The sequence below is a fragment of the Corvus kubaryi genome, unplaced genomic scaffold, assembly GCF_017639235.1.
Source record: "Corvus kubaryi isolate FWS band 111438036 unplaced genomic scaffold, C.kubaryi_AGA036_p1.0 37392, whole genome shotgun sequence".
NCBI lineage: Eukaryota > Metazoa > Chordata > Aves > Passeriformes > Corvidae > Corvus > Corvus kubaryi.
In genome coordinates this window covers 724,516-747,553 of record NW_024581131.1, presented here as the reverse complement: position 1 = coordinate 747,553, position 23,038 = coordinate 724,516, and the positions used below count along the sequence as shown (strand labels likewise).

The 23,038-nt window shown below is 43.5% G+C and overlaps 1 protein-coding gene across 4 annotated transcripts in view; it reads right to left on the bottom strand.

Moving 5' to 3' along the window:
- Positions 1–5,229: 5,229 nt before the first annotated feature.
- The window catches only part of SCUBE2 (signal peptide, CUB domain and EGF like domain containing 2), a 39,150-nt gene continuing 21,341 nt past the window's right edge, over positions 5,230–23,038 (bottom strand). For 3 of the 4 annotated variants that reach the window (XM_042038575.1, XM_042038576.1, XM_042038577.1), the window contains 9 exons: positions 22,503–22,607; positions 21,425–21,580; positions 20,906–21,109; positions 13,437–13,604; positions 12,106–12,267; positions 11,178–11,375; positions 10,450–10,602; positions 9,355–9,434; positions 5,230–8,722 (listed from right to left, as the gene is read on the bottom strand). In XM_042038575.1, coding sequence (XP_041894509.1) covers positions 8,570–8,722; positions 9,355–9,434; positions 10,450–10,602; positions 11,178–11,375; positions 12,106–12,267; positions 13,437–13,604; positions 20,906–21,109; positions 21,425–21,580; positions 22,503–22,607 — 1,379 coding nt within the window. In that variant the 3' untranslated portion in view covers positions 5,230–8,569. The remainder of the gene's footprint in view (positions 8,723–9,354; positions 9,435–10,449; positions 10,603–11,177; positions 11,376–12,105; positions 12,268–13,436; positions 13,605–20,905; positions 21,110–21,424; positions 21,581–22,502; positions 22,608–23,038) is intronic. The other variant, XM_042038578.1, reaches the window with a different exon arrangement.

Below are 23,038 nucleotides of genomic sequence, written 5' to 3'. Positions count from 1 at the left end.
TGATGCAGTAAGCAAGTGAGCTGAACAAAATTGGAATTTCCCAGCTCTTTTGCAAAAGCCCCAAGAACAGGTGTTTGTTTCAACTCGTGCCAATGTGGGATTCACCAAGGAACAACATTCTTACTATACTTTTTAAAAGACTGACTGTGAACCTTTTCTGCTGCTACCAGTTAAAGGAGTATTCATAGAAGGATTTCCTTTGACAAATATTTCCACCTTCTTATGGAGCTTGGATCTAGGACAGCTTTGCACCTTTCCTTCAGAGGAGAGGAGAAGGGAGTAGCTTGTTTTGTATATAGAGTCTGAAATTGATCTGGTTTCACAACAGACCAATATTCTATGAGCTCAGGGATTGAATGCTGTAAGTTAAAGGTATACAAATTTTGGGACTTAAAACATCCAAATCCTAAATTCATCAAATGCATCAAAGTATCTTTATTTTGGAACTTTGAGATAAAGCAAAATCTGAGTGTAAGATATTTACAGTATCCATTTAAGACAAAAATATTATTTACATCAGCATTAGAGAGGAGGTCACCACAGTGTTAGTCAAACACAGGATCTCTCACCTCTGTGGAGCCCTTATGTTTATTTTATGAAGCCAAGGCTCCAGGACTCTCAAGCGCTGCAAGTATAAGTGAGCTCCCCTTGTACCCTCCTGCCACAGCCCATGCAGAGCTACTGCAGCTCCTGATGGGTAAGATTCAGCCAGAAATGTTACTGGATACTCAGGGCTAATATTTGCTCACGTATAGAATCGTCAGCAGGGCTTCAGTGTGGCTCTCCTAACACAGAGGTTGTGTTTGCCATGTTGTGATTTGGTTAAATGCCTCCACCTTCAAGTCTAGGCAACTGAAGGACACTTGAGCTCACACTATGCCCCAAAAGGAAGGCAGCTGCCCCAGGAGAGCAGGAACACGAGCACTGTGGGCAGGAATGATGAGGCACACAGCACTCTGAGGTGTTTGTGCCCTACCTTGGGTGTAATTTACTGCAGGATCATCTGTCCAGCCACTGATAGGAGTCAAGCTGTGATCAAGCTGAGCAACCAAACAATGCAGGAAATCAGTAGTTGACTGCACACACAATTTCATTTTTAAAGACAAAGGTTCGAAGTCCATTATTGACATCTGTAAGAACTGAGTCACCAGAGTGATGGGGCCAGGCAGAGTGCCAGAACCACTCACTGTTCTCAGAAGTAAATAACAGCAACTGAAGTTACACAGTCACGGCCCATTTCCTCCAGCTTCCTTTGAGGTTTATTCTGCCTGGAAATCAACAGCTTTCAACCCACACATTTCCTCACCAGTAATTTGGAAGAGATGGGGGAATAGCCTTGATCAATGGTCAGAACTCAGTTCAGGAGAAGGTCTCCTTCCACTGCAACCTGAAGTGGCAGCAATACCTGGCCCAGCAGCACGGCTCCTTCTAGGTCCCATACTGCATTTTGTAAAAACAGAATAACTCAAAACACAAGGTCACTTACAAATCACCCCCTCCCCTTCCAAACGATTGATCAGAGGCAGAGGTGAGGCTCAAGAGCTGCCGAGGTATCGAAGCCCCCGTTTCAGCCGATTGTCTGGTTACGGGCTACTGCCGCAGGAGCCCCATCCAGACCCACCCGCTGTTTGCCAGCGGGGATTTTAGCAGGATCGGTCTTTGTTGGGGCCACATGCTGCCCTCTCGTGGGGAGCCCTGCGGATGGTACCCGGCTGCCTGGGCACGGACAGCGCGGAGCCCGGGGACAGCACCGCAGGGAGCTGCTCCACAGCCCCGGCACAGCAGCTTCAGGCAGACCAGCGCAGCCTCACTATCTCAGCCCAAACCCTCAAAAATCTCCTTATTTGAGCACTTCCACAATAGCCCAGGCAAGAACAGACCCTGAGAGGTGTCTGAGGGACGGATGGGGCTCCAGCATCTCACATGAAGCTGTGCCAGAGCACGTGTCCAGAGCATCCCTAAGCCAGACTGCCTTCTTCACCAGGTTTTACTTCTCCAGTCCTGCATGAGGAAACACATCCTTCTGGGATATATAGGCCTTTTTTATCCACTCCAAGAGCACGTGGTCCCATTGGACTTGTGTCCTGCACTGAGCTGGGAGAGGCAATTGAGATGTGTTTATTCCAGCACTACTGCATCCCTCTCACACCACAGGCACTGGCTGCAGGGCGTTCTGGACAGCCCTGGGCAAGACAGCAATGCCTGCAGTGTTGAGCCTTCAGTTCCTAGAGCTAAGCTTCCTTCTCCCACTGAATGAAGTTGCTGTTCTCAGCATGGATGAGCCTTTTCAGGGTTTTATTTTTGTAAGTTTGCTGAGAGAATTAGCACCTACAGGAGCCAGGGCACAATAGTTGTGCTATGTAAGCCAGACAGGCCCCCTGAGCACTTTTCTGTCGGTCCTGTTTTTAATAACTGGTCTCAGCTTTTCCACACAGCCCCTCACACCAGCACTACATCAGTAACAGCAAACTGGGGGCCACCCAAAATCCATGAGCAGTGTTGTGTCACACACAAGCTTGTTCACTGGACACAGAGATGCTGAATCCCAGTTTTCTGGAATGCTTTCTAAATGTCCCCTTTAAACCTCACAAAAATCACAGTCGCCTCCCTTGCCCTTAGCTGCTTTCTGTGGCTGGGTTTTACCCCAGCTAGCACCTCCAGAAGCCAGGTGAGCTGGCATTTTGCAACAGGTGACAGCTACCACTCTCACATTTGACTGAGGCACAGAGGATGAGGCTTCCTCTAGCCAGCCATAAACTTGTCCTGTACAGAAGTGTTTCATGGACATTTGTAGTGTGCATAACAGGCAACACCTGAGCTAAGAACTCCTAAACACCAAATTGCATCTCAAGTGACCACTTCAGAATATTTCAGCTTCCAATGTAACTTTTTCTCTCCTTTAAACTATGAACCCTTGATTTCCTGAACCCCAGAATAATCACAAAATGGAAATTTCATGGCATATGATTTGTAGGTCTACATTGCCTATTGAATAAACTTCCCAGTAGAAAAAAAAAAAAAAAAAGAGAGAGAGGGCTTTGGTTGCATCAGATCAAGTTTAGCAGCTAGACAGTGTGAGGGAGTTTCTTTTATGAATTCTGTATTTATAGACATCTCCAACAAGAAAAAATATTTCAAGGTCTTCTTTTCTGACCTGTTTTTTCCCACTGTGTACTAAACAGGCTTTGCTTCAAAGAATTTGAAAAACTTCCTCTCTAAGATGTGCTTAATCAGAGAAAAAGCTGCACTAACACACAAATTTAAACAGAGGAGGATATATTTTTTTCTTTTTAACACCTGAAGTGATTTAATAAGGTAGTTTAAAGAGCAGCATGAGAATGTGATACATAATTTGCACTGACTTGGAGAAAAACTAGATGAACTTACTGAGTGGAACGTGTCCCTTAAGTTCTCTAACTCCTGTTTTCCCCACAGGTGCTCTATTTGCATTGCTGCTCTTGGGTGCTCTCTACAGTCCCAGCAGAACATGTGTTGTGGAAAGCAGACTTCCACAAGAGAGAGTGCAAATCTGCCTATGAGCAAGAGAATTGTTCAAATAAAATGGGCAGCAGCAAAGAGGTGTCGGAGGATGGGTTTGTTCCAGGGATCCCCAGAAACAAACCTGAGTTTGGCTCAAGTTCTTTAAGAAGTACTTGTTTGTCCCCTCCAGCAGCAACCTTGCACAAGCAATTTGAGTGGAGCAGCATCCAAAGGAAGAGTGGAAGTGTGTTTACATTTTGGTTGTGACAGGTTTTGCAGTCCACATGCTGCATTTACAGGATGCCATCTGTAGAATGCATGATGAGAATGCCATCACATCTCATGCCATCACAGATGCATGAGAGAAAAAGCGTCCGCATTGAAGCTTATTGAATTCAGAAAGATTTGTGAACCACTATTCTTGCATTCTGTTACACAGGATTATCTTAAGGCCATTGCTTCCTGCTTACCCACACCAGACCTCCTCTGATTCCTTGGATTTAAATATGCTTCAAGTCTTCCTCTCCATATTCTGCTATTAATTATTTCTGTTATGCAAACACCCAAAGGTCCCAGTCAGAATTTCAGCTCCCACTGTTGTGGGAGTTACCACGATAGCTCATATTGACATTCCCTGTCCCAGAGGGTATCTGAGCACTCGTGTCCATCACTGCAATTCAGCACTAGTAGCATTCACAGAATCAGGAAGAATATTTGAATAACACAGTTTTCTCCTGTGATCAGCCTGTAGTAACCATACCTTTCCAGGACCTCTATATTCCTGTATGTCGTTTACTCTGCTGTCTTTGCCACGTAAATCAGTGCCACCTTTCCACAGCAAACAGCTGAATTACACAGTTGTGTCTTCCAAAACCACACCAAATGAGCCTGGGTGGACACATTCAGTGAAATACAAACGAGTCCTTGTCACTGTGATCAAAGGAAGCTAAGGGTCAAACAGCCAGCTGAATAAATTAAGGAGAAGATATTTGGATTACTTTCATAAAAGTTTGATAGACTAAAGCTGATAATCTCAACATAATATTAAAAAAAAAAAACAAACAAAAAAAACAGAAAAACGGTATTAATTACTGTAGATTGAATTGTTTACAGTTTTCTATGACCTAATTCATAGAAATTTTATTTCTATGAATATTTTTAAATTCTAAGAAATTAAGCCAGTGAATTTAATGACACTGTGGTGGAATCTTAAAAGTATTCTGGGAACTTGTGTCTTAAAACAGGTTTTCACCTTGTTTTCCTTGGTTTGGGTTTTTTAAAATTATTTTTCATTTTAAATAAGGTGGTTTGGGGTTGGGGTTTTTTTGTGTGAGGGTTTTTTTGGTTTGTTTTGTTTTTTAGGAAAAATAATCAGATGAACCTACAAAGTAATAAAATACTTTGTAGTTACTTTAAGTTGTTTATCCTGTCTTCATGCAGCTGGTTACAACAGACCAATTGACTCCAGCTCATCATATGGGAGACATTTTTAGAATAATTTTTAGAATTAATACCAGGATAATTCTGGTATTTTACTTGCCAGAATTATGTGTACCTCATACATGAAGAATTGTATCTTTATGGGTATAGATGCAACCTAGCAATATACTACATGAAACAGAATGCTGTGGTAAGCAGATGTTCCCAGGATAAAGTGTATCTGATGTGCAATAACTTCTTAAACAACCATTAAATGTGTCCAAACTATTATGCAGCACAGCAAACTAAAAATATTACCCAAGAACTTCATGCAGCTAAATGTTCACTTATTTATTTCTCTTATCAAGAGTAACAGTCTGAAACATTTTACATTAATTTACAATCATCAAAAAGAGCCTTATGCTTATCTCATGTAGGTGACACTGAGTCATCCAGTTAGCACTAATTATTATTCCAAAAATTAAATCTTGTTTTATAAGGTTAAACGTCTTTTGAGTCATTCGTTGCCAAAACACAACATCAGTCTACAACCACACAGAAAGTAGAAATTGAAATTTCTACAGAGCCACTACCATCACTATGAAGATACAATGCCAAGTGTTTACAACATTCTGCAAGTTATCACTTCTCCCAGCATTCAAGGTAGCAAAAATTCCCTCTTCACTTTCTACTGCATACACAGGAATTACAGTAAAAGGGGAAATTTTGATCTGTAATGTTAGATCAAGGGTAACAGAAGTGCTTCTGAGTAATTTGCTATTTAGGAAGGAAAGGAACAGGGCTGTGGAACAATGAGGATTCTTCTCTGAGAAAGGGCAGGTTTTCTCCTCAGCCTCCGGCCATGCACACTCCTCTCTCCCAGCAATGACAATGGCCTGTGCTCATGGGGCGAGAGCAGCAAAGCTGAGATCACTGTACAAACGCAGGCCATGGGTCTCAGGCAGCTGTGCAGAGCTGGCACAGCAGGACTAGGAGAGGAGGTGCAGTGTGATAAACCCAGAGCAGGGGTCAGTAACTCGTGCACAGAGCAAGACAGCCCAATTTCACCCACTAGAAACATTTGGGCGTTTCACAACTTTGGCTTTCTTGAACACTGCTTGAAACCAATCACTGATTTGTGTGTCCCTCTGCACCACAAAACAGAGCTGTTCAAGTCTGCAGCCTCCCTGGGAGGGAACACAGCAAGAACTGGCCTGTCTTCCCTTGGCACTGAGCACACAGCCTGCAGCAAAGCCCCTCTGCTGGGCTTGGCCCAGAAGCTGGCACATCATGGCCCTCTCCCCTTAGTGCCCCACTGCCTGAGCAGGACTGCAGCACCTCGACCACTCCAGGGCGCTCCACTGCCGCACAGAGGTGGCTGGTGGCTTGCTGGGGCTCGCTGACACACTGCATCTGGCATGGGAAGCCTCCAACAGTGCAGGGGTAGGGGCTGTGCAGCCAAAGGGAAACTGTCTGGAAATACCTTCCTGGGCTCTCTCCACAACAGCACACCTCACCACAGATGCAGCAAAGCCTCCCACCACCCTCCCTCCTGTCCTGGCATTCCTCAGCCATTCCCCTCCCCTGTGACACTGCTTTGTGCCTTCTGCCAGATAATCCTGTCCTGTCTCCCCAAAAGGCAGCAGGGACCCTGTTCAGGATAAAGCGCAGCACATAAGGACCCATGTTCCCTCCCCTCTGCTCTGCCAATTCTCCCTGTGCCTTGCTCCTCTTGCTGCAGGCCTGTCAGCCCCATTCCTGGAATGGGCACTCACCACGCTGCCACAGCCATCCCCCAGCAGCTGCCCAGTGCAGCCAGCTGGGAGACACAGCTCTCCCTCCTGGCAGCAGCATAAAACTCTTCCCTGCTCTGCCCAGGCCATGGCAATTGCTCCACTGCAGCAGCAAGACAGACACGGCACCACACGGCCCCATCCTGAGAGGATCTGCTCCCCAGCTGTGGCCAAAGCCATTGTCCCTCCCCATCACACCATGGCCAAGATGCATCCTTGCCCCACACACACCACCATGGCACAGCAGCACAGCAAGGCTGAGTCAGGAGCACCCATTTGATCCCAACAGTGCAGGGAGGAGATTCAGAGCCCAGCTCTTGATAAGGGTTTCCTCTGTCACACCGTGGATGTGGTATTATTCACATACAGCAGTTAAATACCACATGCCAATGCAAAGAAACCCAGGAGATCTGACTCCACACCCTAGGAAAGGGAGCATTTGTCCTGGCTACCCTGTGAAATGTAAATACCTTTCTTAAGATGGCACAGAGAGGGAGTTTGGTGCCCACTGCACCCCTTGGCATGGCCAGTGAAAAAGACAGAAGTCATTAAGTCCATTTCCAAGTGGATGGGATTGTGGTAATCTCCCTTCAAGGCAGAAGGTCCCCAAGGTACATCACTCTGAGACAATGGATTGTATGGCCACAGGACATGCAAGTATGGACAGAATAGCACTGAGGCAACATTTTGATCAACACAGTTCTCCCTACAGGCCCTCTCAGGAGAGCCTGGTCTCCAACAGGAAACACAGCCTGAGGAGAAGAACACAGAGTCTGGGAATCCTGAAGAACAATTTGCCAGAGACAACCTTTGTGGCGACAGGCTGGCTGAGTTGTTGTACCTCTCCTTCTCTCCAGCCAGACAGGGACAGCAGCCCTTCTCTGCTCAATGAGGCCATTGCAAGGTGTTCAGAAAAGGTAGATAATATAACAACTGAGGCTCATACAAGAACCTTATCCAGCTTTAAACAGTGTTGTACCAAGAGCACCATCTATGCAAAGCCTGCACTTAAAATGGGGCTTCTGTGTTCACCTGCAGGTGCTCAGAGGACAGAATTTTATACAACTTGGAGATGCCTTTTGCTGCCCCAGGCCTCTGCACAGGGACAACAGTGGGATTTAGCAAAGAATCCAACCTGTTCTAACAGTTGCAGACAGCCCAAAATGGAAGTGTCTGGTGGGTCAGGGCCTGTTTTCCATTGCTGTGGTACCCCCAGTTTATTCTTACCACTCCATGTAAGCCAATAGGTCATTAGCATGGACTTGGTGTGAGCCAGACCCTGAACATTCAAGCTGACATTCAACCCTTTGCTTCATGCCACATATAGTTCTGAGGAAAACTGCACCTTGTCCATGTCTTGGCCTCACTGGCTTGAATTAAAACTGTGTCAACCTTAGCTCTGAATTTCCTGCATAGCAAAAGTTGAGAGAGACATCAATCCTGTTCTCACTTTCAGCGAGATCAAACATGAACACAGCTTTGTTGAGGTAATATGCACTAATGGCAGCCCAGGGTTCATCCCAAACCACACTACTTAGCCTGTCCTCATTAGCTTTTAGAGGTGCTGATGAAGCAACAGGACAGAGCTCTACAAACTTATGCTTGGCGCCATTCACTTACAGAAATCATGGGTAGTCTCCAATTCAGGGACCTGTGAAGTACCCTTTGGTACCCAAAAGGTATTATCTGGAAAGGAATCAAAATTCTGTTCACCAAAATATTTATATTAGCTGAGAAAGCCAAACTCTGCCAAGAATGGAGCTGGAGAGCTTCCCTGGAGTGTCTCTGCCAGTGTGTAAAACACAGAAAGCAGCCCCACCTACCACAGCCCCTCTGTGCATGCCCAGGGCTGGTTTAGCTTTTGAGGACAGTGCCAACTATTTGTAAGGCCTCAAAAATCTGGAAACTTTGGAGCGCAGCAGCCGAATGAAGGATCTTGGGAACATCTCTCTTGACTCCTGGGCTGTGTACTTGAAGTAGTTCTGTGGATGCGCCAACACGTCAAACAATGCTTTTATCAGCTTCTTGTCCTGGGCAAAGAGAAGCAGATTTTATTGTAATTCCACAGAGGAGTTAGGGTCAGTATTACAAGAGTTTAATGCCTGTCTAACCCATAAAAGATTATGGGCATTTTACTTTTCAGGTGTTTCAGGGGCTTAGAAATGGAGCAAGGCTGACAATCAGGCCCCTGGGAAGTCACTGGCGTTCCACATTAGCAGCACCAGAATTTCTTCCCTCCTCATACATCCAGCAACACCAAACAAACCATAAAAGGAACACACACTTGAGCTGATATCCAGCAAAATAAAGGCATGCACTCAACTTGCGTGTGGAAGTCCCCCAAACAAGGTCAGAGAAATCCACAAAAAGATTTGTTTTGCTCAGGGAGGAAAAGTCTTTGCTAATCCACAGGCTACAAGGAGCAGCACCAAGTGAATAAATTAATTTCCCTAGTAGGTCTGATCCACCTTCAATCCCCCGGTGCAAAGGGTCCCATATCCACTGCTCTGCACAATCAGGATCTGCTGATTCACCCCCTGTCCCTGAAGCAGCACAGGTCTAAGTGCACCAAGGAACAGACCTGATGCAGGGCAGGAAGCAAACTCACACCAAATAACGTAATTTCCAATCAAAACCAACATGTTTAGTGGAAGGAATGTACCTTAAGTATTTCTTGATGATTTTCAGATGCATAAAGTCTGCCATCCCGAACAATGTCTTCTATGAGTTCTTGGTAATCCTCTGTGGGGAATGCACAAGAGAGTAACTTGCAGGTTCACTTCACTTGCATACTCAATACCTCCCTCAGATAGCCTTGGAAGCCCTGCCCTCAGAAGAACCAGTGGTACTTTGTCCACATATTAGCAGCCAGAAAATACTCCAAACATTTTTGTGTTTACTATGAGAGCAGTGTACTCTGCTGAGCAGCTCAGTATCAATCTGCCGGAAGCAAATCATAAAACACCCAAGGCTGGAGTGCATACTGTAACCAAGTAACCTGCTTCAAACCAGCTGAACTGCAGGAACCCATCTGCACACCCACAACCTGTTATGACTTCTTTCTACAGGAAGAAGGGGAAAAAAATTATGTAAGAGGATGTCTTCTTAAAAGCAAACCCCTGGTCAATCATAACCTGAAATTCTTCAAAAGGAGAGGTCTCCACTGAAAAATTATTTATCCACCACTGGTGAAACTCTGCAGATCACAGCAGGGATGACTCCCTCACAATTAATCCAGTGTGAACAGAACTTCACTTATGCTGAACTGGAAATTCTCAGCTCCAGTTTCACACCTCGTGATTCTGACAAGGATGAGGTGAAAATCTTTCCCCTCAAGCTTCTTTTCAAGATAGGTATTTTTCTCTCTGGTTCTAGGTCACAAATGATAGCACCAACACAATAAATCACAGGTACTTGGGCTCTGCCTAATTCCTAACTGGGACCACCTGAAGCAACTGGAAAGGCACAGAAGTGCATAAAAATTAGATTTTTAGCTCTGAGCTCTTCAATTTGCAGGCCAGAGCCCAGAACCCCAGTTCTTTGTTTAGGTCTGTGGAAGACTGGAAGCACGGTGGCACTTAAAAAGCTGCAGAGCACTGCAGAATTCCTTAAATTGGGTTTAAATGAAACAGCTACTGGAAGCAGCTCCTAGTGGCACCGCTGGGAGCGCTGGGCTGCCCTGCTGCTTAGGGAGGGGAGCTCTGCACTGCTGCGGCTGCACTAGCCCGCATCAGCCCAGCTGCTCACACCCGCTTACCGTCATAGGTTACATAAGGAACTTGGAATCCTTTGGCACTGTTCCCTTCATTCGACTTGAACTGGATCCACAGCTTCTTAGACCTGGAAGTGAAAGCTATGGGGCGCTCGTAGGTCTGGCAGGTCTCATATGTGGTCACCGAGTTGGAAGAAGCTTTCAAAGAAAACACACGATAGGCAGTTGGGTGACAACGCTTCATACTAATGAGCTGTTAGAAAATAGGTTGAACTACCATCACAAAAATGCTTGTTGGTGTTAAGAAAACTCCTCAAAATGTGGCAGGCCATCAGTGGATGGCAGGCCATGAACAAGGGACTTCTTGGTGAGGGAATATTTTCCTTTTTCCTAAAAAAAACAGTCTGCTGTTTGAAGGACGTGCCTATACCAGAAGCTGAGGCTGTTTATCCTCACATCAGGCTCTTGTAAGGATTAGCAAGCATTTCCTCTTTCCTAACCCAGGCTAGAACTGCTTAGCATAAATGCATGAACCACCTACCCCTTCTTAACAATATTTCTGTCAGAGTTCACTGACACATCATAGCCTTGCACCCTTGTTTTACCAAAAACTATGGAGCAGCATTGATGAATAGGACTTCTCCATTTGACACTTAAGGACATTTCTGCTCTTAGGTAGAGACCAGGCTACATTCAGTTTCTGCAAGCAGCAATGCCTGTGAGAGCCCTGTGCTGCCCACTGAGATATGCCTCAGTGAATATTTCAGACTCACAGCTTTTTCTCATCACCAGGTAGTCTCCACACTCATCTTCTATGGGCAGGAATATTTCTGGAACCACAATCAGGATGCGGCGCTTCGGTGGTGGGTTGATATTCCAAGTGCACTCCGTGTTTGCAGGGTAGTCCCCAGGATAGTTGGGCGATTCAATATATCCAGTGTAATCTCCCAGTTCCCCTCCACACTGCCTGTCTGGAAAAGGAACACAGTATGCAGGACAAGGCAAAGAGAGGTGACCCTACAGCTCTCCTGCAGCCACTGTCAGCTGCGCGGGTGACAGACACTCTTTTTCCTTTTTGCATCTGCTGCAGGTACAGTTCTCTTTGCCAGCCTCTCACATTTCTGTGTAGGTGTGTTTACATACATCTGTGTGTATATAGGGATTCCAGAGGTGGTTGTGAGCAGTCACATCTCTGCTCTCCATTCTCCCTCTTTAATTTACCCTCAGCTTCCCACACCACAGCTACCATAAATCCAGAACAGTGGCTCCCTTTGTAATTGCCTCTTTCAAAGGTTGTTATTAAGAAGAAATGGTTACTACAGCTATTAAGTTGTGTGAGCCAGCTTCCATTCCTCTTAATAGGAAGGAAAAAATCAGGGTGCTGAGAACACAAACTCTGCTATATCAAGGGAGAAAACACTTAATAGCAAAACCCCGAGCAACCCAGCACCAACCAGCAAAACACAGTCATCCCTTACCTTGACAAGGATGATGGAAGCAGTCTGCAGAAACAGTCTCTCACAGACCTCAGTGAGCCATGTGGGGTGAGATGCAGGCAGGCAGCAAAAGAGGAGCAACACCTCTGCCTTCTCTCCAGCTCCCTGGAGCAAAGCTAAGTTTTGCCCTTAGGGCCACTCCGAACATTAACGGCCCAGTCTTTTTATTTGTAAGAGAGCATCAAAGCCATCTTGCTGTACTTACTTTTGCACTGTGTTATGTTTGTTGACCCATCGAAATCAGTAGTGGTGTTTCCAGGGCAGGAAATGCAGTAATTTTGTCCAAACTCAGGCTGGTATGTCCCAATTGCGCAGCGAATACATCGGTGAGTTGTGGTGTTGTAAAAATGGCCAGGAGAACACTGAACTGGACAGTAATTAAATATGCATCATGGTTAAAAAAGAGACAGTAGCATACTAGAATATGCTTTTATACATTTGTATAAGACCTAGTGTAATTTCAGAAACTGAGTAATTAAGCAAATTTTAGTTCATCAGGTCATCTTGCACAGGTTCAAAATTCCCAAATGCAGCACTACAGAGTGGTTGTATGTGAAAGCAGCAATAAAACCATATTAATAAACTATGAGGGTAACAAAACAATTTCAGTTTATCAAGTCATTTTGTACAAGTTGAAAAGCTCTACTATCAAATGTAGTATTCTGTGCTGCACAGTCCCTTTTTTTTTCTATTCCTTTTAAGCTCTGCTTACTCCCAAATAATTCTTGCTGAGTTTTGGAAGCTAGCTCAGCCAGGAGTCCTTCCCTACATGCTGCCCCAATCCAAATGCTTCAGATAAGCTCCAAATAGTTCTTGCATCTGTGATTCCATGTCTCATGTGGCCTCTTCCACATGCAAATTCCTGAGCTCTTCATTCCAGTTAATAGAAAGAATCCCTTTAATCTCCACTCCAATTTGAAAACTGAACCTCATTTGTAGACTTGGTTTTGTTTATGTTAAATAAAACTGAAATCAGTTCCTCTTATCTTGATCCAGAGTTTTAACATCGTTTTTTAGTACTTCAGTTTTGCAAAATTAAGTATGAAAAAACAGTATTTGTGGATTCAGCAATCCTACACTGAAGGAAACTATTAGATATCACACTACTACCATTAATATTAATTCTTCAATGATACTGCAAAATTCTTATAATATGCTGCAATTCTCAATAGTAAACATATCTTAACTGAAACTAGAGAGAACTCTTAATCCAAACCACTACCAAATGTTTGCATCAGGACCTTATTTCTATCCCTTATTTCTGCACTGCAGCAGTAGGATTTTCTGTTAAGACTTTGTCCTCTAGTGATTTCTATTAAGTAATTTCCTTTTACCCATGCTTTTGGTAATCAGCCTTAGAAAGAATTGAGGCTTCACTGAATTTCCTTGCAGCCAGGCCAGGCCAACCAGCTATGAGACTCCTGGAAGGACTGACCCTCAGAAGGAGAAAGAACCTTCTCTGAATGCCCCACTTGAGCAGCAGCACTTATTTTTGCCTCGGATTAATGCAGTTCATCAGGTACATCTTGGCCTTACCTTTGGTCTCACAGTCCTGAAACAAGGATGCCCCGCTATGCCTTGTTGTTAGACCTCCTCCACAGGGAAAGCAGGATACTCTCCCAGCTTCAGGCTGGTATGTTCCAAGGGGACATGGCAGACAGGGCTTGAAGCCATCAGGAGAATATTCCCCTGGGGAGCACTGATCTAGAGGAGGAAGAACACACATCATAGATGAAGGTGTGTTGGTGAGCCTGAGCAGGACCTGAAACCCCATGGTGAAACTGCTCTCCTTTACTGGAGCAGCTGCAACCAGGGGTCCAGAACTGAATGCTGGCAACAGCTAGAGCTTAAAACCTCCCATGTGCACTGTAAACAGACACTGATAACCTTCGGTGCTAGTGAGCTCTTCTGGGGGCTGGAATGGATTTCACACTTCATTGCAAGGCCACCCTGGACCCTCAGCCTGTCCAGTGCTCTCTGCTCATCTGTACAGTGCAATTATGTAGTGATTATCTCCTCCTTCTAGCTAGAGAGCTCTTGAGCTCCTCCCAAATGAAATAATTCAGTAGTGAACCTAAAATGCCAAAAATGTACTTCCAGATTTCTGTGAGTGCTTTAATCTTAATATTATTGAATATTCATATTTCATAACTATTAGCATTACTGGATTGTGTGAAAACCTCAAGTGCAACAAGTAATTGTGCAAATTCAGTAAACTAAACATTATGCCTCAAAGGCTTTTAAAGCAGAAATATTCTGGCCATTCCTCTGATGCCGGATCTTGGATAATGATTACCTGTGCACTGGACTGCTGTGTTCTGTATGGTGCATAGACAGCACTAACTCAATCTGACTCATTTTACTTAAACACACACCTCAATATTATCTAGCAAGCCCAGCAATATTCATGAGTATCTTTGAAAAGTTCTGGTTTTCAAACTTTTCACAAAAGAACTGGCTTCAGTGCCGGTATTTAATAATTACCCTGCTCTGGAAAGGCACAAAACACTGTTGCAGTTGTTCAGCTGTGCTGAAAAATTCTGTCCTTTTAAGACCTGTTACAATAATAAACTGTTAGTTTTAGTTTATAGCTCCAATAAATCACTCAGTGAATAGCTGTTTTGTTAGGAAGTTAAATTGGCCTTGGCTTCATTTCAGGATATGTGACTAACAACAAGCAGGGCATTAACTACCGGTCATGATCAATGATGAAGAGTTTTGTTTATGGCTGATACACTAAGAGGAATAGGTGAGTGTTCCTCCTTAGCTTAAAAATAAAATGCAGCAGGTTAAGCCATGCTCTGTAGCTTATCAATGAAAGCTTGTGAGGAAGTCCTAGCTCCTGGTTCTAACTTTTTCCACCACACATCACTTCTGCCCTCATAAGGACACACATTCATTTGCTCCCACACTTTTCAAGCCTTTCTCCATTTTATAAACATTCCTACAGAACACTCATCTCTGTACACTTTGTGCACTTCCACAAACATGAATGAATTCAGGCTTTCATTGCAGCATTCCTAATAAGGTAAGGAAAGAGCACTATTTACAATTCCACGACAAGGAAAGACAATTCAGGGTTAGGAAAGGTGATTCTGAGAAGTGGCTACTGACTTTAGAACCCTAGGAGAAATGGAAAGACCTGAGTAAATCTCCTTCCCTCATAATACTCCATGGCTCTATGGGAAGTCAATGCTCTGAGTGGCCTTGCTAGGAAATAGCTGCTCTCTGCTCTCTCCCCTCAGCCTGCCTTTTTCCATTCATTTTAATCCCATGTCAAATTTGGGGTGGTTTGGGCTTTTGGTTTTTTTACATTTGGGAGAAGGGGTGTCTCTGTTCTGCGTTTTGAACAGAAACGCTGACCATACAAATTCAATCTTAAAACTGTACTTCAGTTTTCCTAAACTTGCTCAAAGTCCAGCAGAACAGCAGGACATCTATCAGAGTTCAAAGGAAACCTACCCTGGGCAGGAATCAAACCCACAACTTATGTGGAAATGTTGATGTGAGAACTTATCCCATCAGATCTCTCTTGACAGCTTTACCATCTGCATCTTACTTGCCTTGAAACCACATGTTGTGAAAATTGTGGAGCTCCCTGTGGAATACAACTTGAGTTAATCTAAATCTTCCCAGATTATTTAGCAAAGTGCCTAATATTTGAAAATTTGAATTGAGAAAGTAAACTTATAAAAACCTCCTCAAATATCACTGAGATCCTAAATCTGGGCCAAAGGAAAATTTTTCCATTAAATCTGAACCATTTGAGTCAAGTGTTTCCTTTTGATTTTCCTAAGAGATGGCAACAACAGAAAGAAAAAAGGTTGACTAGCTACCACCACTGCACCGCCGTGACATGGTGTTCAAAACCAGCTGAAAAAAGCTCTGACTTCTGAGACACACCAAGCACTTCAGGCTTTAATTGATCCTATGTGCATTTGAGAAAAGAGTACAAGATCAGCACACCCACATACAGATCTTGCCATTTACAGTCTAAGAAATACTCAATATTCAATGCAAATATTAGAATTACTCCATGCCATGTCCAAGTTTTAATGCCTCAAGCTCATGATATATTCATGTGACTAGATCAAACCAAGCTTTTCAGAGTGGTACAAGTGTCCAGATAATTCAATCCACAAACACGTTCCCTGTAAGTTGCTCCCAGTTCCTCCTCATCGTCCACCTAGAAGTGTTTCAAACACAGGCCTCTCATCCAGCCCCACTGGAGCACAGAGCTGGGGTAATGAGGAAAACTTGTTTAGAAGCTCACAGCATTCACAGGGGCCCAATTTAGCATAACAAACAGTGTTGGATTCAATTACAGTAACATTAATAATAGGGACGTTATTCCAACACAGAAATCATCCCACAGAACTCCATAGGACTGTGCATAAAATTAGGATGAACCTTCTCTTAAAAAAAGCCCAACAAAATTAACAAAAACCAAAACTCCACAAGAAACACCTCTAAGAAGTTCAACTTTTCCAGATATTTGCTTAAATAAAACAAATACTGAAGTTTATGAGCTTCATTTTTGCAAAACTAGAAACTGCATGCTCCCTCCTGACGTGTGGGAAATACCCAGTCAAAACCAGATATGAAGATTTGCAAATAATGACATTAAATCACAGTTCCATGGGCTGGCTTTGCTCTTTTTTTCAGAAACTTGATTGTTTTTCTCCAAATGAACAAAAGAACCAATTGCCTCTAGTAGACTTCATTTCTGCAGCCACTGCCTTTGTTTATCTTCAATACCCATTAAAAACCTGGTCTTGAGTCTCATGCAGATGTTTTAAAGGAAAAAAAAAAAAGTGAAAGCTTTTCTGATGCAAAAAGAAGAAGAAAAGGGGGGTGGGGGGGAAAGAGAGGGGCCCACAGGGAACCAGGATTAACAGTTACAAAGACATTTAAAGGCTCTTCCCATCTTTTCAACACATTAGCCTTTGAGCATTTGCTCCTATAGACAAATGCTGTAGTATCTCAGGGGCTGAGAAGATGAACCTCATAAAGGAGGTCATGATCCACCAATTCACCATTTTCTTAAGAATGATGCCTTGACTTTATAAGGAAAATCACCAACAAGTGATGCAAATTGATTCTGAAGCGGCATCCTTTAAGTTATTGTGTCTTAGTGGGTCACACATTTAGGTCACATGAGATGGTTACGCATTCTAAGGATTTATCTTGAATCTATGATTGCCAGGGCTAGCAGGTTAGCAGGAAAAACAGCACCCTTTCCCCCCATTTGATAATTCATTTCTTCTTCTTGGATTTTCATAAAACTGTAAAAAAACCCAACAACCATTGTGTAAGACAACTATTAATTATAACAACTGCAAGGGCAGGCAGCTCTTTGCTTTTCCTTTTAGATCTCCTCATACTTTCCTAATGCCTGTATCATACCACATACAAACTTTTGAGATGTGGTTACTCATTTTGGATGAAATGTTTATATGGTATTTGCACCCTCTCAGCTAAGGAGACAAAACTGGTGAATGCTGAGCAATGAAATGCGCTGACACCTCCCACACAAGATGAAGCTGCTCATCATTTACATCAGAGCAGTGCCTGTGCTGCTCATGCCTGCTGTTCTCTGAAGTTACAGTTCTTTGGGTGAATCCACTTGCAACTACTGTGGAGCAAAGAAATGCCCTCATGTCCTTTTTTTGCATCCATTTCAGGAAATGGTAATTCTCGTTGCCTCCTTCCTCCTCTGAAAGTATTGGTGTGTCCAACACCAAAAAAAAATATCAAATGGAACAGGCAACGTGTGCTTTTGACTCCGTGGGATGTCATCAAGGTATGACAGTTTTAATCAATGGAAAAGCAGCTAAATTGCTTGTTGCTTGGACTTATTTTATTTCAATATGGAGGTTTCTGGTAAATCAGTTTCTGGAAAGGAATTGGTAGTATTTAAATGGTTGGTCTTTGGCTGTTAAATCTCTCTGAATTCAAGCTCATACTGGAGAAGGAACACTTGTAGCCAGACTAGTGAGTGAAACTGCATTCTCCTCAAGACAAATCTCCTCTCAAGGAAGCATGTAGCATTTCCAGCATCCTCAGAGGGTTCATATGCAGCCTTGACACACTGACATTCCAAAATGTATGTTTGTTACCTTAAGATCTACTTCAATGCAGGAAGATCATACTTCTGTTAAGAGAATCCAGTTCTCTGGGAAGGTTGATGAAAGTTCCCTTTTTGCTTTGCATGCATTTCATGTGATATCCATTATTATGGACCTATCACTGGCTGCTCCTTGGAAGCCATACACAGGACTTCATGGAATTAACCAACATGAGCCAATGCTGAATGAGCTTATCATTGATACACAGCTCACACATTACAAGGCAGAAAAATGCAACACTTGAACCTCTAAAGCACCAGGAAATCCCAAACAGAACTGTACATCAAACAGCAAACTTTAAATAAACTACACTATCCCATGGAATCAGCAGTGAATTCCCTTTTACCACCAACAGCTCTTTAAAGAACTGCAGACACACACGTGCAATCATCCAGCATATTAAGAATTATAAAATACCCTGGAAACCACATCTAATTTGTTCCTGGTGCCTTTCTAAAGCTTTTCTTCTGTGCTGTGCCCCACTCAAGACAGTGGGAGTTAAGACAGGAAAGTCAGGGATAGAACTACCTCACCAGAAGTGTGAAACCAAATGAAATTTAGCTTGCTGCTGCGACTGCAGACCAGTTACCCAGCACAAAAGCTGTCAGAGCAGGAGCTGGGCTTTCCCTCTGACACTGCTCAAACATAAATAACATTTCAGACAGTGCTTGCCAGGAGAATTCTACCACAGGAAGAGGACCAGCACAAGACTCACTGAATAAATGAAACTGTATCTAACCTAGCCATATTCCAAGTATCTGAAAACAATAAACTAAAACCTGCATTTCACTCAGTAACTGCATCAAAGACAACATGTAAGTCCCTTTGATTTACTTTGTTCCTTCACTGCTTCCTACTCCTCTGGCCAGACTGAGCAAAGTCCCTTTGCTGTCCAGAGACCACTTCTACCACCTGCACCGAATCCATCTGCTGAGCAGTATCTCTTGCTGTGGAGTCACTTTCTCCCTAGAACCACTAGCATATCTAGGTAAGCTGAGCCCCAATCCTGTCCAGAATTTCCCAAGCAGCTCTGCAAAACAATCAGATCAAAACAAAGGAAAAAACCCAAAACACTCTCTCCCACACATCCCTGAGCTAGCTTCTTGCCTTTTTTCTCACTGTTCCCACTCCATTCTCTTCTCCCCAGTCTATTTCTTAGCTCCATCTGACTGGCAGTCCAAGCAGCAGCACCAGCCCCCCAGTCTTACCTTAACCATTCACCCTGGGACAATCAGCTTTTTCTAAGGAAATGAGCCGTACGTAACAACGCTGCCTCTGTGTGTACTTTTATGTCCTCTCAGCAGCTCGTGAGCTGTCTGCCCAGCTCCCAGCAGCCTGACAAGTGATGCAGAGAGCTTTCAAAGATACTGATTTTCTGTGCATTTAATGTAAATAAGCAGGGAACAAGTACAAGGAGAGAGACCTTCTTAACACCCCTGCAAGTGAAAGACTGCGGTGCAAGTTCCACTGCCTGTTTGATCACAGCAAATCTGCACAAGGATATGGTCTGAATAACTCAGCTGAAGAAAGGAAGGTTCATTTACTGGTTGCACCTTGGTGGGCATGAGCAAATCAAACCATAAGGCATGAGACACACTGGGTCATTCCACTGCTCACAGCAGCACCTGTCAGGATGTCCAGAATAAACTGTGGCACTAATTCAGCAACAGAAGAGGCCTGACTTCTACAAATTGTTCTTCAAAACCTTTGTCTTCATATGCTCAGTGACTCTGTTTTAACCATGGACAGGTTGTTTATGATCACCACACCAGAGAGTTTTCCAGGCAGGCATTCTCCCAAAAGCCCCCTTCCTCTCTTGAACTAGCGCAGAAATGCCAGGTATGCTTTTCATTTGTGCTGCGACATTAAACTGGTTCTGCAGCTACATTTAAAAAAATTGTGTTTCTTCACTGTTCCAGTTTCTAATTGTAATTCAAATTGCCTTCTCCACCTGCAACATTTTTAGCTTACTCATTGCTGTTTTTTTCCAGATGAAATCACAAACATCTTCAGAGTCATACTGTGCTGTGTACAACTGGACTGAGACATATTTTTTCAAAGCCTTCCTCTAGCATCCAAAAAAAAAGTTTGAACACATCCTTGTAAACTCATCTTGGTGAACTTTCCAAAGTTTTTCAGACTTATTGCAATGTTCCAAGAAAAAAAAAAAGAAACCTTACAGCTTTTTCCGATATTTCCTAAGTAATTCCCTGCTTGCTCGCACAGATGTTTTAAACAATTTTTCTGTTCTACAAATCCAAGTTTTTCTAGAGTTAGCAAAACTGGATTGGAAAATCTGTTCTTAGGCCAAATGCTGCTGCTGGAAGACATACTAATTCAATGTGACAGGCATTTTAAGGGCTCACTGATTCACAATCCACCTACACGCTGCCTACCCCATGCAGCCTGAATTAGCCGTCATGGTTGTTAGGCCCCTGTTAAGATGTAACATCTGACCCCTCTCCTTAACTTTTGTGCTTTGGAAGCATTTACTATGGACTGCATTATGGTGGTGCCCTCCAGTGCCATGATAATTAAGACTTTTCTCAGTGCTGGCCTATAAACCCCCTGCTCTCCATGAATTTATAACTCTGTCGTGAAGATTCTCTGGGACTCTGAGCTTAAGTCAGCGAAGTGGATGTGACTGTATCGAATTCTGAGCAGCCTTTCCTTGGGACAAGGGAGAAGTGAGATGTGCACAAGCTCAGGAACACAGCATTACACTGAATATTAAATGTAGTCTTAAAAGCAACACTGGTGAAGTCAAGGCCATTGTGCTTGATGTTATTCCCGGGACTTCCACCTCTGAGCTCGCCAGGCCTGAGCAAAGCAGCGAAACACACAAGATGCTTCATTCCCAATTCCCACCTAACTCACCACATCTGTTCCCTGGATGCACCTGTCCCACACCACAGGACTGCTGTGGCTCCGATGGCTTGAGAGCCTTCCTGGCCACCTCGTGGTCCGTGCCAGAGACGCGGATGCGGAACTGGTCCCTGCTGACCGTCTTCCGTAAGGTTCGGATGGTTTTACGGAACCTCTTTTCCGTCTTCTTCCGGGCACAGCGCACGTCACACGTGTCTGAAAAGCATCAGGGGTGAAAGCTGATGTAAGTGACCATGCACAAAACCCCACCCAGTTCAAAACACCAACCAACTCAAATCACTGAGAAAGCGATGTCTGGGAACAAGTCTGGAATCTGTAAGGACAAATACACAGGGCAGCTCTTTGAAGCTATCCCCATCCCTCACTCTTTCTGAAGCAGTAACATTAATTTTCAAAACAGGAGATACTTTTTATCATCATTGTGCATGCAGGCAGAAGGGAAAAATACAGAAATTAAGAAGCAAATGGCAAGAAGCTTCAAACCGCACCTGGAATTATTTTCCAACCAACCTGTCACCTCCTTCCGGCTTGTTTCAAGCTCAAAGTCTGCAGTGATAAAAATCTCTCTAGTCGCTGTCAGTCTACTGAGGGCTCCATGAGCTTTCTTGCCAGAGCTGCACGTTAGGTTTACATAGTGGAAGCTCTCCATTACTGAATTTTGTCTCTCTGTGTGAACAAAATTAAAGGAAGCAAAAGCTAGGCCAGCTCTGTTGTTGAACATTCACCGGTGCTCAGCACAGGTGTCATCATGAAGATTTAAAGAGGAGCAAACAATCACCTCCATGTGCCAGTAAACAAACAGTTTGGCCAGTCTCTCAGCTGGTGCACAGAATCATGACCGTATTCATGGTTTCAATGAGGAAATAAGGTTTAGTTAAAGGAAACACCCAGAATAAGCTCTGGTTCTGGACTACATAACTTGACACTGAGCGTTCAGCGCAGTTTCTCGCTGTTACTCTGCTAAGGACAAACAATCAGACACACTGATCCATCACATTGTTTAATGACTCCTTCCCCCAATTTTTTTCTTTTTTTTAAAGTACTCCTCCTCATTTTCTGCTGACTTTGTAAATTCCCAGGCTATACTTTCTGCTTTGGAACAGATGGAAGAGCTGACCTCACTGCATCCATCTGGGGCTGCTGAAGTGTGAAAGGAAGACAAGAGAAAAGAGGAATAACCCTTGGACAATAGAGTCAGCATAAAAGGTCAGGAGATTCTTCAGTGAGGCATCAGACAGTAGGCAGCAGGTGAGAAAGGAAAGAACACAAAGATAAAAAGAGGAAGAAAAGGAAGAAATCAAAAGAACAAAGAGAATGGTTGATTTTAATGAGAATTTACTAGCAGTGTTACCAAAAAAAAAGATAAGGGCTTTCCTAGCAAGACTGTAAGGATGCCACAAGGAGATTCTGGGATCTGAAATAACCATTGCAAGAATCATGGCCAGGCAGGAGCATGATGCATGAAGTCAGTGAAGAACAGAAAGCCTACAGTCCTCTATGCTTTGCTTATGGTGTACTTCATATCTGAAAAGCAGTTAACCCCTGAGCTATGGCTCTAACCTGCTTACCTGCATTTTTATATCCATACCTGGTATCATCTGCTCCAGACCTTCTTGAAACATCTCAGTCTTTTTCAAACTACATTTTCCTTCATTTAATTTAAAGGTTACGCTTATCTTGATGGCTGAAGCATCTTCAGGAAGAAACAACGACTCATTATTTTTAAAAAAAGGAGTAGGAAATTAAGATAACCCTAATGTCACATCATAATGATGACAACAAAAAATGTGCTGATATGAAGTGATCATCACAGAAAACCTAATGAGATGCCAGAACCCTCTTGCTGTGAAGCTGGTTCACAACTGGAATTAGAATGAAGAGTAGTGCATTTTATTAGAAAAAAGAAAATGAGAGAAAGGGGAGCAAGATCAGATCTACTACTGGGTGAAACAAATAAGGGTGAGCTGAAATCAAAGGAGATACTCCACATCATTTCAGAAAGTAGTTTATGTCTATGGCTGTAAATGCTTTCTAAACTTTACTGTCCAACAGCTCAACCTAAACACGTTGTATGTTGTCAATACTGTCTGGACGACTAAAAGGAGTCTAGCTGTTTATTTCACT